We start from the raw sequence: 17221 nt of genomic DNA, 5'->3' as shown, positions 1-17221 counted from the left end.
GATGGACCCTTGGTCTGACCCAGTATGGCATGTTCTTATGTTCTTACGTTCTCATCCCTGGGGGGTTTTCCCCTTCCTCCAGGGAGTCAGTCTCTTCCCCCGAGGTGTCTATAATCGCCTGTAGGGAGGCTCTTGCCTAGGTGGGGGCACATCTCGAGCAGTCCAAGAGGTGCTTGGAAGATCTTATGCTTCTGGTGAAGACTGGGACTCTGTCGCCGGTAGTACCAATTGCGCTTGGACGAAGGTTTGTAGTCCTTTGAAGAATTCCACCCAGGAGAAGGTCCCTGGGTCCATGTTGAATCCCAGCGGGTTGATGGTGGAAGCCCTGAAGTAGGCACCGAGGCGAAGATACAGAGGTCCAGTGTACTATCGCTAGTGGATCTGGAACCCTCTACTGGCTGTTGGGTGCCTTGCTTAGGTTCCCCCTGAGCCTCTTCGCACTGCTGGCATAATGCGGAGGCCACTTCAGGTTGCGCAGCTCTCAGGTAGCAGGCTGGGCAGAGGGCTTGTCCCTTTATCTTCTTGGCCGGCAGTGCCATGACTTGTGCGCGTGGAGTGATTTAAAACTCGTTTGTGCACGTTGGTATGCGTGCCAGGAGGCTTAGTTATGCGCTCTGGGTGCGCCGAAGATGTGCGTGCAGGATGTGCATGCTACCACTTTGTGTGCCTGGGCGAGATGTGCGCCCGGGCCTATTTGTGGGCCTGGCACAGATGCGCGCGCCGACAATAGGGCGGTCAAGGAAGGGAAATGGTTCCAGTGACCATGCGGGCAAGATGGCGACCCCCCTGGAGGGTCTCCACATGTATGGACCCTTGCAGCAGATCAGGGTCTAGCTCAGAGCGAGCTGCTCAACTCGATTTAACAGACACCAGAAGGGATGATCTGTGCGGCAAATCGAACCTCAGAGACCGGAGACTTAAAAGGTTTCTACCTTAACTGGTCTCGGCGTTTCCCGGTCTTGGGCCGGACGGTCTCCAGCTGTGAGGGGCAAGGGAAATACCTTCACCGCTGCGCTTGATTCAACACCACCTTCCTGTAATCCACCCTGGGGGCTAAGTCCACGCCAGGAGCCTGCCACTGGACCGAGGCTTACCTCTGAGGGATCTAGGAAATCACCTCAGGAATTCTCAACTGGGGGAGGGACCCTTAGGTATCATCATTACAGGAGAGCGGGCTCGTCTTCTTGAGGTAAATTTTCTCTCTTCTTTATTTTAGAATTGCTAACACTATTCTAGTGTGTGGATGTGTCCCTATCTGCTTTAGGAGATGGAGAAATACTGAAGAGTTGAGCATGCTGCACATGTATATGTAGGCTGACGTCAGCTTTGCAATCTGACTCCATCTGCTATCAGGAGTACACTATACCCATTGGTCCTGAGTCCATCCTCTACATGCTAGGAAAGGTTTTTTGGGGGGGTTTTTTTTTAACACTTACCTGGGCTCAACACTTACCAGCTGAGTACAGAGACTGTCTCCAGCTGAGGGAAGATGACTTAGGCTGTCACCACCACGCTCTGCTTCCTGCACCTGCTGCCTTTCAGCTGCTTCAGCAGCAAAGTCCACGCCTGGAACTGGCTACTGGACCAAGGCACACCTCTGAAGGATCTCGGAAATCACCCCACGAATTCTTAAGTGGGGAGGGACCTTTAAGTATTATTGCAGGGATCAATCTTTCTCCAATTTAAAAGTAGAATTTCTTCTTCTAAAGGATACAGTGATCCTGCTAGGGAAAGCACATCCACATCTGCTAGATGAAGAGCTACTGAAGGGCTGAGTTCACTGCAGGGGTGTATCTAAGGCAGTGGTTCTCAACCCTGTCCTGGGGACCCCCCCCAGCCAGTCGGGTTTTCAGGATATCCACAATGAATATGCATGAGAGAAAATTTGCATACACTGCCTCCATAACATGCAAATTTTCTCTCATGCATATTCATTGTGGATTTCCTGAAAACCCGACTGGCTGGGGGGGTCCCCCAGGACAGGGTTGAGAACCACTGCCTTAGATACACCCCTGCAGTGAACTCAGCCCTTCAGTATCTAAGGTGATGTCACCTTTGAAACCTGATTCCTTCTCCATCTGCTAGTAGGGGAGCATATAACCCATTTGGCTACATGCTAGGAAATACATGTTTAGAAATACCACTCTTCCCTGACCTAAGAATTAAAATTTCCCCACAGTAGAAGTGTGGGGAAATAGTCCCATGTTTACTGTGCCCCTCTACATCGCAGGGTATTAGCTCATAAGCTATTATCCTGTAATTAGCATGTAGATATAGTCAGTCTAGCATGTGCTTTTCTGCACCAACAGTCCTATTAAATACTAGGATTAATTTTGGGCTGAAAAATGAATGCTAACACACAGGTTAAAACCCATGCAGATATTAGTACTTTATTACACTGACTTCTCAGGCTTTCCTGCTATTAGAAGCCCTTCACATGCTAGACATTTGTGGGAAGGATGAAAGTAGGAAATGTACATAAACATGGGTACTTTATAATTTGGAAAAATTACTCAGTGATGCACAAGCAGCTGAGGCAGGAATAGGAATTAAGACTATCTCTCTCCCCCCCCCCCCAGCAGTTGTTTCAAGCTCTATTTGATTTTGAAGTTAAGTGGTAAATGAGCCCCCTGAGGACAGGTACAAGCAGGCACATCTCAATAGCCCAACCAAGAACAAGCTATCACTAATTAGTGACTATTAGGAACAGGACATCCTGTAGCTTACTTCTATTCTCAGAACCCACTTAATTACTCAGTAGCGTAAAGATCCATTTGTTGTGCTTTTTAAAAAATGCACAGGGTTGGGACTTTCGAGTCCGTGAGTGTGGGAATCTCAACCTTCACTCAACAGTGACACCCAGAGGCCAGACTTAAGCTCTATTAGCTGGTTCTCGAAGTGGTTTGTGGCCCTTGGCTGAGGATTGTCACTGTGGTGGGACATGGATATATATAAGTAGATAAAAATCCTGGCTAGCTGTGAATAATGGTTCATGCTGCCACAGTCCGAGGGAGGGAGGGAGGGTGGTTCCAATTTATTTATAAATATTTATTTCTCAGATATTCATCATTCTAAGGCAGGTTACATACTACATTGATAAAACTAAATAACTGAAAGCCCAAAAGGAGGACAAGGACAAGGCCAAGCCAACAAATGATTCAGAAAATGGATCAAGATAAATGTTTTAATTCCCATCTCCTACAAAACTAAATCTGCGGCAAATAGAATGCAGCACTGTTGTTTCAAAATCCCTCATTCCAGTGCATTAGATACACAGAAGAACCAATCCGTTTCAAATGTATGACACAAGAAAGCATACAATTTCAGTAATTTATTGCTGAATGTTTCCCTAATATATATATATATATTCTCCCAAGTAACCACAAAGTGCCACCTTCTGGTTTAAACCTGTAACATTCATCATCCTTCATTCTTTGCACTTCCTTCAGAATGACATTTTGCAGCACGTTCTTGAAAGCAATGCAGCAGCAATTACAAAACATTGTCTGTGTTTTTAAAAGCTCAAAACAAACTATATTGAGGCTGAATAAAAAGATGTTCATTAACAGTTCACATTCTATAACTTTAATACACCATTTTTTTGGTTGGAAATTCTTAATTATCCTAAAATAATTTACAACCCATTGAGACAAGTTTGGCAGTGGGAATCCATGTTTACTGAATTTACATTATTTTTTTGATTGGTTTCAAATAGAACTATGGACCTTTCCCAAACAGCATATAAATCCCATCTCCTGTTATCTCTACCCTCAAAATTATTTACAAGACCCCCCTACAGGTAAGTACAAACTAGTACGAAATTAATGATAGTTTGCATTTCAGAACAAACCTTGCTGTGGCTAAATAAATATACTAAGCCAATCCCGTTCAATCTGACCCCTAGGAAAGGTTTGAAGCTTGTGACTCTGTGGCCCCAGAAAGGGGCATGTTGCTGATAGCACTGCATTCATTTCCCTCATCCTCTGCAGGCGTTGCTTTCAGGGTGGGCACAGTATCCAGGATGGGTGCAGGCACCTGTTCTACTCCTCCAGCAGTTCCTGCATCAGGCACAGGCAAGCCCCCCAGCTGAGAGAGGGAGGAAAGTAACTCAGCAGGCACCTGCACACCTGGCATGAGAGAAAACGATGGGGGGAATTCAGATGGCACTGGAAGAGGTGCTATGCCAGGCAGATTCAGAGGTGTCAAGGAAGCAACAGGGGGAAGGCCTGCAATAGAGAGAGAACTCATTAACTATTATATGAATCTTACAGCTTACTATTATTATTTATTATTTTTATATACCGACATTCGATCTCAATGGAGATATCACACCGGTTTACATTCAGGTACTGTAGGTATTTCTCTATCCCCAGAGGGCTTACAATCTAAGTTTTTTGTACCTGAGGCAATGGAGGGTAAAGTGACTTGCCCAAGGTCACAAGCAGCGACAGCAGGACTCGAACCCTGGTCTCCTGGTTCATAGTCCACTGCTCTAACCACTAGGCTATTCCTCCTATTCTCACCTCTGGTCCCTGAAGGCCACAAATATCTAGTTTGGTTTTCTGGATAAATCAAGTCTTGCTTTTAGATCATGTGTCTGCAAATACACCTGCTGAATATTCATTGTGGATATCCTGTTGGCAGCCCTTACGGAAAACCTCTGATTTCAGAGAACCTAATACATCTTGATCAAAATCAGTCCTTTTTTATAGGTGGTACTGCAGCAGAGAACTTGGCTTCTGTTTCTGCATGCATGAAACTCTTGCAATTACATAAGGAACTTCACTCCTATGTTGACAGAAATAGCTGTGTTCCCACTATCAAGAGTACTACTGAGGCTACAGCTATAAAGAGATACTCATGGGGGAATACTGTACCCAAAAATATTTAAAATTCTGCACACAATTATTTTTAAATTCTTAAATTCTGAATAACCCATTTTCACAACTCTCTCTTCAACCCTCTCCCCCACCCCAGCCAGTCTCCAGCCCCTTCAAAGCAAAATTTAAAAAATGGATGCAGTTTCTAAAAACCACAGCCTATGGTAAGTGACTGCAGGACACATTTACAGTAAAATTTTAAAATAATGGATGGCAGTCCCCCTTTAAAGGGCCTTTGCAAAACATGCATTACTATAAATAAGTCGTATAAGCAGCTCTGTAGCTGTGTAACAAATCCACTAGGACTACTAGTAGGACTGGATCTCTAGTTAGAGCTGATGGTGGCATAACCACTGGCACCAACAGCTGCTACTTTATCTGCTATTATGCTGCAGCCAAATTTAAACCTGCTTCTCATAAAGTTGGAAACAATTCCTACATTGGGGCCAATGTAATAAGCAGTACTAAGCCTACTGCAGGTTTTTACTTGCATTTTAGCAGGGGTGCAGGCAAACTGCAGGGCAATAGCCTAATTAGCTATTACCCTGCAATTCAAGGAAGCGAGCTAAGGCTGAGGCAGCCAAGTACAACTCCTTTTACCACAGAAATTTTAATGTCTGCTCAAAGGCAAGAGTTAAACCCTGCGGTAACGAGAAGAGCATCCCAGCACCTTGGTCTGGGGTCCAGTAAGCGTGGCTGAGCTGGCAAGTTCCTCTCCCTCCCTCCCAATGTAGAAAGCAGAGTCTTCTCTCCTTTAATTAAACTCACTCTGAAGACTCCCCCCACCTCACTGGGAGCCCCAGTCGGAGAATTCTTCTATAATTGACTCTGAATAAAAAGATGCTCAATTAACAAGTCACATTATATAAAACTTTAATAGACCTTATTTTTTGGTTGGAAATGATTAATTATCCTAAAATAATTTACAATACATTGAGACAAGTTTGGCAGTGGGAATCCAAGTTTACTGACGTTTATATTATTTTTTTTGATTGGTTTCAAATAGGAACTATAAACCTTTCCCAAACAGCATATAAATCCCATCTCCTCTTATCTCTACCCTCAAAATTATTAACAAGTCCCCTCCAGCTGGACTGTTCCCTCCCTTTCTAGCAGGCAACTGGTTCCTCCACTGTGATGTGTCAGTGAAGTGACCAATCCCTTTTCAGAGTTCTTGAAGGCCAGCCTTCTGAAAGGGTACGGATCCTTGCACTGCGACCAGATAGTGAAGGGACCAATCAGCAGTCGGTGAAGGAGTGAATACATTAATAGCAATTCTTCTCCAGCTGGGGGGGTTCCTGGAGAGGTGGGGGAGTTTTCAGAGTTAGTTTCATCAAACGAAGAAGGATCCCCAAACCAGACTCAGACCAGGACCAGACCTTCAAGGTGCCTTAGGGGAGGGTTTCTGAAATGGAAGGGAAGGAGAGGAAGCTTGCAGGCTCAACCACGCTACCTAGGAGGCCGGGAACATTTTGGGGGGAGCATGTAAGGGTTTTGCATGGATTGGCATACAAATAGGTCAGGGGCGAAAAAAAAAAAAAGCACATTCAGTTTAGCATGTTTATTTTTGGCGCCTGGTCTATTTACACATCATTATCTTCCTGCACCCAAGGGTTTAACGCACGTATTAACTAAAACCCGCGCTAAAATCTAGCTCAGATTTTAACGTGGGTTTTATTACATTGGCCCCTATGAATGGACTGCCAGTTTAAACGGTTCAGGCATGAGAAAATTCCACTTGGCAGTCAGTCACGCAACAATCCTGTGACCACCTGTCACGCAAATACTAGCATAGACACAGCAGAATATTTCAGGACTCACAGCAGAAAGTGTCAAGGTAAGTTCCATCTATGACAGAGATCAAGATGAACGTGTTTACCTCAAGGTGCCCAAGTCCATCTTGAGCTCTGATGACATCGCAAACTAACTTGGCTTCAATGTAATATCTACTGTGAAGGTGGATTTTTGATCTTGGAATACATGACATCTGTTATTTTCCATATAAACGAATGCCAATGTAGTTCCAGGAATGATGCCAAACTTCAGGTAGGATCCTCAATCTTACCTTTAATCAGCCATTAATGCCATTGAAAGTTAACTGACAGTCTTCACTATCTGCCCTACCCCTCATGTTCCTTTACAGTAGAGGGCTTTAGTTATAACTGTATATTAGAGAAATCAGTGTGCTCTGTATCTCACCGATGGCAGGGAGCCACTGCCTGTTTGCTATTGAACTTGCCACTGCAATGGGTACTGAGGGAGAGGGGAGTGGAACAGACACTTCTTTGGTTGGATCTTAAGGGTTGTTTTTGTTTGCTTTGTTTTTTTAAACAGTCAAGCCTGGTAACCTTTAAAAAGTCTTGTGCCAAAGACCCTTACTGAATATAGCAGGATGTAGCAATATTAGTATACAGAATAGTCAGATAACAAAATCTTGAAACTGGAAAACTGTCTGTATATACTAATTTATTCTACATTCCAGCTAATCCAGTGACAGTTCTGTTTACTTGTGATGTCACTGATGTCCTGTTTCACTTCAATGAAAAAACAGCCATTAATTCTTCATTGTCAAATCCCTTTTTTTCCTGTGAATTCTAAACTTATTAGAACATGCATGATAGAAAATGCAGATAACCCAGTGAGGCAAAGCAATGTATGGCACTGTGACAACATCACTACTTAAACTGGCTCTCTCCATAGTAGCTAAACTGGCAGAGAATTATACAAATTCTCAAAAAATGAAATTTTTAATTTAATGGCATAGCTATACTGTAAGTGCAGAGGTTGGCAAACGTTTTTTTTAAACAAACGGAGAGTCCCATTAGTGGCTTGCTTCCCTCCACCTCTCCAGTCTCGTGGAGGCTTATTTCTAAGAGAAGGGTCAGGAGCTGTAGACTGGGCCCTGACTGGCTGGACCCTCACCACCACCCCCCCCCCCTCCCAATGCCTCTGTTCTTTCTTCCTGCTGGCCCTGGAGATTTTTTCAAATCGCCACTGTCTGTTTATAAAAACTGCAGCAAATCTAAAAGCCAGACTGCAGAAATAAAAAACAAAACAAAACCCATAACACTATAATGGAGCAAGGAGAAGAGAGGGGTGAAATGGGGGCAGGAGGTGGCAAGTGACACCCTGAACTGCCTCTGGGCTAGGACACATGGGTCAGCTGAAGGCTGGAGAAAAGATGCCCACCGGCCTGTTTTGGCATATAGGCCGTAGTTTGCCACCCCAGTGTTAGAGTTTCAAGCAAAGTCCTTCCATGACTGGAGACTCAGCTTCTGGCAAGTGATGGACTAAAGAGGGGCAGAGACAGAAAAGGAGATACTGTTACCTGCCACACTCTCAGTACCCAGATCAATCTTTTAGTGGAGCTCACTTGGTCTGTCTTTACACCTCCACACTTTCAGGTTGCTATTCGCTGACAGTCTACATGTTATGGCAAGTAGGAAGTACTACTACATTATCCAGGATTCACTCATGCTACAAACAACTTTAAAACTAAAAGCTGAAACCCACTTTTTCAATTTTTCCTTTAACATCACTGTTGTCTGCTAAAAATGTAGATTTCTATATTTGTAAGGCACTCTGGATAAGGGCACCCAAGACATACAATATAAATGCATTTTATTTCTGAATCTAATCAAATGGAATATCTATTAATCTTCATTCTGAATACAGGTAACCGTTTTGACTTATTTACAGACCACTAACAGGAGGTTATCCAAACATGAAACACTATACATCAGGCTTAAGGAGTGGTTTCTGCATTTCCTCCCTTATCAGTTTTCAATTCAGAGCTTAAAGCCTAAATAATTCCTAACAATGTTAGAAGCTTCACTGAAGAAAATCGGGTTCAAGAAGCTAGTCAAGGAAAATTATTTTCAATGAAAACGCTTTCAAAACTAGCAATTATATGAAATGGTACAAGGAAACATGCATAACCATTAAATCAAATGTTGAACCCACTACTGTATTTTACAAACGTTTGGACAAGTGCTGTAGTATCTTTGTGTTAATACATACTGGGGTGCATAGCATCTGGTAATACAGAACCTGGAATTATATGAGCCGCAGACATGTTTAGGTTAGGTAGGTTGGATAGATTAGGTAGTCCAGTGGATAATGGCATCAAACCTACAAGAGAAAAAACAGCAATTAAATACAGCTTTAAGATTAGATAAAGCTAAGGATGAAACACACAAAATTTAGCCTTAAGTGCAAATACAGATCTTCAGCACTGTGTCCCTAATAGAAATGAGCTGTTACAGGAGATCCAAACTATCTGTTGTAGGGACTAGCCAGTTGCCCTAAAATGGAGCGTGTACAATTGTGAACCAAGCTGAATGCAGGTTGAGCAACATACAATTGAAGTTGAGTACCACGATAGCCCTTGCCGTTCTGAAATAAATACCATGCTGCTCCTGCAAAGCAATCTGCTATTGCAGGATAAACTGAACATTCCTTTATATACTGACTGTTACTGCTAGAGGCAGCCTTGCAGAGTTCTTCAGCTTTGAAGAACTATGTTTTAAATTAAGAGGCCCATCTTGGAAAACCAGGTGCCTTTCAGCACGTCGTCATTCACCTGAAATCTGTGGAACTCGCCAGCTAAGACAAACAACTTCTGAAAACCACCAATCTTATGCCCAAAGGATTGTGGTAATGTCCAATCAAAATATCGATTTCTGCATCCTGTATGCATTTGACAAACTCAGAAAATCTTACAAAGAAGCTGAAAACAAATGACTGGAGCTTCCAGCCTAGGCGGTGAGCCTCCTGTTCAGCCCTGCTCTGTCTTTGCCTTTTCCTGCTTGCTGAATAACCCCTTGCACCTTTCATGTGCCTTTGCAGACACAGTTAATATATGTTCCTGCCTCCAGTCTGCTACAACTTATAGTTTTCTGTAAGTGCTTCATACTACCATCCTGGGAGAGTGGCTTGTTAGTTGATGGAACAGCTGGCTGCCCTTGCATAACCTGGACTGCAGCAAAGTAAGGGACATTTCTAGTACTCCTAATGTACATAAGATTAGACGATTTATTACTTTTATAGTGGGTATTTACCTTCCAAATACATTAATGATGTGCAAACAGATTAAGCAGACTTGGGTTGTTTTTCTAAAGCACTGTACCTAAAATTATTTACTCTGCTAAACAAAAACAAACTTTAAACAATTTATATTCCGCTGATCCACAAATTTCAGCAGAAAAACACATTCCTACATAACTCAAAATATGACAAATAAAACAAACCATAATAAAACAATCTGAATAAAACTTACATAAAATAATCTTAAAACCAACAAGCAAAGCAGCATACAAATTATGATTTGTGAGCTGCTATAATAAAGATTTCTATTATCTACTTCGAGAAAACTCAAATATTATTTATTTGTATACCATCAATCTGAATATATAAACTTGGCAGTTTACTACACATTAAACAACATAAAACAGTATACATAATCTTATTTGCAATGATTTGTGGCCCAATGTATATAAAATTATGATAAAGTTTAAGATGCTCGGTCACTATTGTTTTTCAAAAATACAATGTTAAATAGCCATGTTTTCAGCGCTTTTTTTTTTTTTTTTTTTTAAAGGACTTGCTGTTAGATTCCAGTCTTCGCTCAACCAGCATGACCACCATAGTTTAGGGCCGGCTATAGAAATTGATCTATCCCTGACCTCGCTTAAATGTGCTCCTCGAACGATGGGAACCTGTAAGAGACTTTTGTCTGCGGATCTGAGAGTTCTATTGGGAATATAGAGATGCAATGAGGCATTTAGCCAGGTGACATTATTGTATAATGAGTTATGAATAATTATTAATATTTTATATTGGGCTCTGTATTTGATGGGCAGCCAGTGTAGTGATTGTAGAGTAGGAGAGATAGGATCAAATTTGCTTCAGCCCATTAGAACTCTTGCAGTGGTGTTCTGTGATATCTGTAGGGGATGAGCTGCTATTTGAGATAAACCCAGTAAGAGTGAGTTGCAATAGTCGAATTCACTAAAAACTAGAGTTTGTAACACAGTCCTGTAATCATCTGGATGCAATAGAGGTTTTAACTTTTTTAGGATGTTTAATTTGTAATATCCATTTTTCAATTTTAAGTTTGTGTTTTTTCATTGATAGTTCACTGTCAATCTCTTCCATGTTCTGAAAGCTCTATTTTTGTTTGATCGTTTAAGGAGGTAATGTGGAAGATGATTTGATATCTTTCTATTCAGCAGAATAATTTCTGTTTTATCACAGTTCAGTACTAATTTCATTTCATGAAGTATTTGTTTGATTGCTTTAAAATAAATTTCCAGTATTTTTAAGGAATGCTCTAAGGATCTTTCAATCGGGATTAGAAACTGGATGTCATCTGCATAGATAAAATATTTAATGCTCATTGTAAACCGGCATGATGTACCCACGAATGTCGGTATATTTTAAAAGTTTATAAATAAATAAATAAAATAAATGCTTGAAAGTAGATGGCAACGTGGATGCATACAGATGTTAAACAGCATCGCTGATAGCGCTGGCCCCTGCAGCAATCCAGTTTCTAATGGGAACAGATCATATGTATCGTATTTTTCGCTCCATAAGACGCACTTTTTTCCCCCAAAAGTGGGGGGAAAATGTCTGTGCGTCTTATGGAGCAAATATTAGAAAAAAACAAAGCAAAAAAAAACAAAAAAACTAAGTACAACCCCCCCACCCTGAGCGTCGGCCCCTGTGACATAGTAAGGGCAAAGGGCCATCGGCGCCATTTTGATTACTGACGGCCAAAGTGCAGGAGATCGCTCCCGGACACCTCCTAGACCACCAGGGACTTTTGGCAGGTCTTGGTGGGGTAAGCTGGGTGGGGGTTGTAGTTAATTAAATTTAAAGGGTTGGGATGGGGGGCTTTTTTGAGGTTTTTTTCCCCCCACAGAAAGAATAAAAGTTTTCTGATCTGGGGAGTGGACCAAAATGGCCCTCCCTAGACCCGAAAACGAAATGGGGACAAAAAAAATTGTTAAGCACTCCCCTAATTTGCTCCATAAGACGCACAGACGCCCGGGAACAGAGCCCGTTCAGCACACCATTTTTTTTTTTAATTTTTCCCCCTTCTGAATCCTAGGTGCATCTTATGGAGCGAAAAATACGGTATATCCCTCAAGTCTAACTTTAAACGAACGGCCATTCAAAAACGAGAACCACTAAGACTTTACCCTTTATACCCATATTTCTTTTAATCTAATGATCATGATTGTGATCTATAGTGTCAATTGCAGCCGATAGATCTAGTAAGACTAGGAGATAAGCACAACCTGAATCAAATCCCCTAAGGACTGGGTCTTGCAATAATAGCATTTCAGTATTGTAGCTTTGTCTAAAGCCGTGTTGTGATGAAAACAAGTTGTTGGAGTCTAATATAATCAGATAGTTGGTGTAGAATGATTTTTTGTATTTTTGCTAGTGCTGGTAAATTTGAAACTGGCCTGTAGTTATTTACGTCTTGTGTTTCTTTTTTGTTAGGTTTCAGAACTAGTTTGACTGCCGCACATTTTAAAGTGCTTGAAATATGACCTTCTAGGAGAGAGATAGGTGACAATTGAAGTGATGCTGGGCACAACTATTTCTTCTATTTGTTTCATACTCTTGATGAAAAGTAGGTTCATAGGGTGAGTTGCTGGGTTTAGTTTTTTTTAGAATTTGTTTAATTTCTAAAGTGGAAGTACTAGTAAATTCTCAGTGTTTGTTTGTAAGGATATCTTATGTGTTTCCTGGTTAGAAAACTCTTTAGTCAAATTTTGTATTTTTGTATTGAAAAAGTTTGCAAAATTGTTACATATAGTACTGGATGGTATTGAGGTTATATCTGTTTTTTGAAATTGTGTTAGAGATCAGTGTTTGTATCAGAGAGAAAACTTTGGCATTATATTTAATGTCGTGGATTTTATGAGCGTAATCTCTTTTGGTTTTATCAGGGAGCGATATTTAGAAGCTGTGATTCTGAATGCAGTTAAAGTATCGTTTGAAGGACTCTTCCGCCATGTCTGTTCTTTTTTTGAAGCTCTCTTTTAAATTGTCTGTCATTGCACCATGGCTTATTATTGTTTTTGTTTTTAATTCGTTTTTTGATAATAGGGCTTATATCGTCTATTATTGCATGACATGTCATACCAGGTTTTAATGGCATTATCTTTGTTCTCTAGTGATTCACACTGTATCATTGTTTCTAGTTTATTAAGTCATTGTTGGTATATTTTTTCCTGAATTGGATTTTTTTTTCAGTATCTCCAATATCTGTTGAGCAATTCGTGATATTAAAAACTGCTTCTATCAGTATCAGCTTATTTTGTACCATTATAATAATGTAGCGTGTTTTGCTTCTTCACACAGGTAAAAGTCCGATTTCTCTGTACCGCACTGTTGAATTGGTTGTGTTATGTACCACTGGATATGACCTGGAATATGTCAATGTATGCCTGAAAATGGATAAATAAAAAGTTACAAAAAAAAAAAAAAAACAAACCTGCTTCTATCATACGATGATATGACCATGGGATGGCTGTAATTCTGGTGGATTTTGTTGAAATTGTATCATTATTTATGAATATTAAATCTAAGGTGTGCCCACCTTTATGTGTTGAGTCTGTAATAATTTGAGTCCATCCCATTGCTGACATGGAATTCAGGAATGTCTCGCATGCACTGGTTCTTACTTTTGAGTCAATATGTAAATTAAATTCGCCAAAAACTATCGAAGGCCTATCTATGCATATATCATTTGCTATTGTTTCAGTGGTGAGCTATTTGATCCAGTAGCATTAGTAGGCAATAAACTAGGCGGATATTAAACCTATTAAAATTGAGTAAACAGAGTTCGTATGGCAGTTTGTATAATGGACTAATTATGATCTTTGGGATCATAATTTGTATAGTGGACTAATGATGATCTTTGAGATCATCATTAGTCCACTTCCTTTTCTTTTATCTCTGGATATAGATGTCACATCATAACTAATTTGATTTATCTGGTTTATTAATGCTATGTCAGTTTTTTTAAGCTATGTTTCTGTTATACAGCAGATGTCCGGTCTGTGCTCTTTAATAGATCATTTAGAATGTTTATTTTCTTGCTGATTGCTTGTGCATTTATCAGCAGAATAGAATCAAATATGGAGCTACTAAGTAATTAACTGGTATATGAATTAGGTTTCTTTCTTTTTGTTTGCTCTTCCTGGGTCTACTTTGATCTTTTCTATTTCCTGTTACTATTGGAATGGGTGTATTTTTGAAATTATCCATGTTTGTATGTGATCTACTTAATGAATGCTGAAACTGAGTTAGTCACAACTATTATTTTTGTTCACGCTCGGGATCGCTATGAAGGGGCACAACAAAGGGTCGAACCCCTTTGTTGCGTTCCTTTGGTGCGAGGCACCTCAGGCGTCGTACCCACACTTTTAAGCACATTTTTATGACGTCACTCTGGGCGGGTTCAATCTGGTCACCCAGCCCCTACAGTTAGCAGGTAGTGTGGCGAAGTTCTTGGTCCAGTTTATAATCCACGAAAGGACATTGCCTCCTATCCCTTGACGTTTTATTTTTCCTAGAAGCCTCTCATGAGGAACTTTGTCAAATGCCTTCTGAAAATCCAAATACACTACATCCACCAGTTGATCGTTATCCACATGTTTATTAACTCCTTCAAAAAAGGTGAAGCAGATTTGTGAGGCAAAACTTGCCTTGGGTAAAGCCATGCTGACTTTGTTCCATTAAACCATGTCTTTCTATATGTTCTGTGATTTTGATATTTAGAACACTTTCCACTATTTTTCCTGGTACTGAAGTCAGGCTATCTGGTCTGTAGTTTCCCAGATCGCCCCTGGAGCCCTTTTTAAATATTGGGGTTACATTAGCCACCCTCCAGTCTTCAGGTACAATTGATTTTAATGATAGTAAAAATTTGTAACCTAATAGATCTGAAATTTCAATTTTGAGTTTCTTCAGAACTCTGGTGTGTATACCATCCGGTCCAGGTGATTTACTACTCTTCAGTTTGTCAATCAGGCCTACCACATCTTCTAGGTTCACCGTAATTTGGTTCAGTCCATCTGAATCATTACCAATGAAAACCTTCTCTGGAACAGGTATCTCCCCCTACATCCTCTTCAGTAAACACTGAAGCAAAGAAATTGTTTAATCTTTCTGTGATGGCCTTATCTTCTCTAAGTTCCCCTTTAACCTTTCGATCATTTAACGGTCCAACTGATTCCCTCGCAGGCTTTCTGCTTTGGATATATTTTTAAAAGTTTTTACTGTGAGTTTTTGCCTCTATGGCCAACTTCTTTTCAAATTCTCTCTTAGCCTGTCTTATCAATGTCTTACATTGAACTTGCCACGCTTATGCTTTATCCTATTTTCTTCTGTTGGATCCTTCTTCCAATTTTTGAATGAAGATCTTTTGGCTAAAATAGCTTCTTTCATCTCACCTTTTAACCATACCGGTAATTGTTTTGCCTTCTTTCCACCTTTCTTAATGTGTGGAATACATCTGGGCTGTGCTTCTAGGATGGTTTTTGTTGGGGGTTTTTTTAAACAATGTCCATGCCTCTTGCACACTTTTTACCTTTGTAGCTGCTCCTTTCAGTTATTTTCTAACTATTTTTCTCATTTTATCAAAGTTTTCCTTTTGAAAGTTTAGCACTAGAGCTGTGGATTTGCTTACTGTCCCCCATTCCAGTCATTAATTCAAATTTGATCATATTATGATCACTATTGCCAAGTGGCCCTACCATAGTTACCTCTCTCACCAAATCCTGTGCTCCATTGAGAATTAGATCTAAAAATTGCTTCCTCTCTCATCAGTTCCTGAACCAATTGCTCCATAAAATTGTCATTTATTCCATCCAGAAACTTTATCTCTCTAGCATGTCCCGATGATACATTTACCCAGTCAATATTGGGGTAATTGAAATCTAAATTTTGTACAAAATACAACGATAAAGTAAACACTGCTATCAAACACATTGTATGAATAATATTTCAAAATTAATGTGTGTGTTTTTTCATAATTCATTTACTGCATTATTATGGACCATCATACCACCCGTGACATGCATGCATTTGATGCCTGTATTTTCAGTCACATTGGGTCATCTTTAATCATCGGTCCTATAAAAGTTTTGAATGTAAGCAGTCTTTTTGCTTTTTTTGCTTTTTTTTGAACTTTTTTTTCAAATTAGTGTGTGGAGGAATTTTTACTTTCATGCAAATCCTGCTCGGATACTTCTACTCGCATATACAGTGATACGCTTACTGCTTCAAAAACAGTCCTGCTTAAATGCCTCTGTTGGCGTTTTAAAGCATTTCAAAGGTGAATCACTTGCCTTCTTGTTCTTCCAAGACTGAGCGCTGCCGCGCTGTTCTTCGGTGTACCACTTTGCGCACGGGTGTCCCCCGTTCGTTGTTTACTAGCGCCGTGGTGCTGCCGCACAAGTCTAGGCTGAGCGCCGCCACGCCGAATCACAGATGTCCGACGTACGTTTCGCAGTGATTGCAGTTTCAGGGACTAAGAGGTATACTTAAATAATGCTTTTGAGAAGTGCAAATTCCACATTGGCCCAGGGTGTCCTCATTCTGGCGTCTATATAGTCCTCATTCTGGCGTCTATATAGTCCTCATTCTGGCGTCTATATAGACGCCAGAATGAGGACATGGCGTGAAGTTCGGAAATGTTACTGATGTGGAATTTACAATGCACTTCTCAAAAGCATTATTTAAGTATACCTCCCTGAAGCTGCAATCACTGCGAAACGTACGGACATCTGTGATTCGGCGTGGCGGCGCTCAGCCTAGACTTGTGCGGCAGCACCGCGGCGCTAGTAAACAACGAACGGGGGACACCCGTGCGCAAAGTGGTACACCGAAGAACAGCGCGGCAGCGCTCAGTCTTGGAAGAACAAGAAGGCAAGTGATTCACCTTTGAAATGCTTTAAAACGCCAACAGAGGCATTTAAGCAGGACTGTTTTTGAAGCAGTAAGCGTATCACTGTATATGCGAGTAGAAGTATCCGAGCAGGATTTGCATGAAAGTAAAAATTCCTCCACACACTAATTTGAAAAAAAAGTTCAAAAAAAAGCAAAAAAAAGCAAAAAGACTGCTTACATTCAAAACTTTTATAGGACCGATGATTAAAGATGACCCAATGTGACTGAAAATACAGGCATCAAATGCATGCATGTCACGGGTGGTATGATGGTCCATAATAATGCAGTAAATGAATTATGAAAAAACACACACATTAACTTTGAAATATTATTCATACAACGTGTTTGATAGCGGTAATTGAAATCTC

General features: G+C 40.7%; 1 protein-coding gene across 4 annotated transcripts in view; it reads right to left on the bottom strand.

Moving 5' to 3' along the window:
• Positions 1-3165: 3165 nt before the first annotated feature.
• Positions 3166-17221, bottom strand: part of GORASP2 (golgi reassembly stacking protein 2) — a 103273-nt gene continuing 89217 nt past the window's right edge. For 3 of the 4 annotated variants that reach the window (XM_029605750.1, XM_029605748.1, XM_029605747.1), the window contains exons 9-10: positions 8901-9011; positions 3166-4226 (exon numbers count right to left, since the gene is read on the bottom strand). In XM_029605750.1, the coding sequence (XP_029461610.1) occupies positions 3901-4226; positions 8901-9011 (437 nt within the window). In that variant the 3' untranslated portion in view covers positions 3166-3900. The remainder of the gene's footprint in view (positions 4227-8900; positions 9012-17221) is intronic. The other variant, XM_029605749.1, reaches the window with a different exon arrangement.

Source organism: Rhinatrema bivittatum, chromosome 6 (genome assembly GCF_901001135.1).
Source record: "Rhinatrema bivittatum chromosome 6, aRhiBiv1.1, whole genome shotgun sequence".
Classification (NCBI taxonomy): Eukaryota; Metazoa; Chordata; class Amphibia; order Gymnophiona; family Rhinatrematidae; genus Rhinatrema; species Rhinatrema bivittatum.
This window is presented reverse-complemented; position numbering and strand designations above follow the sequence as displayed.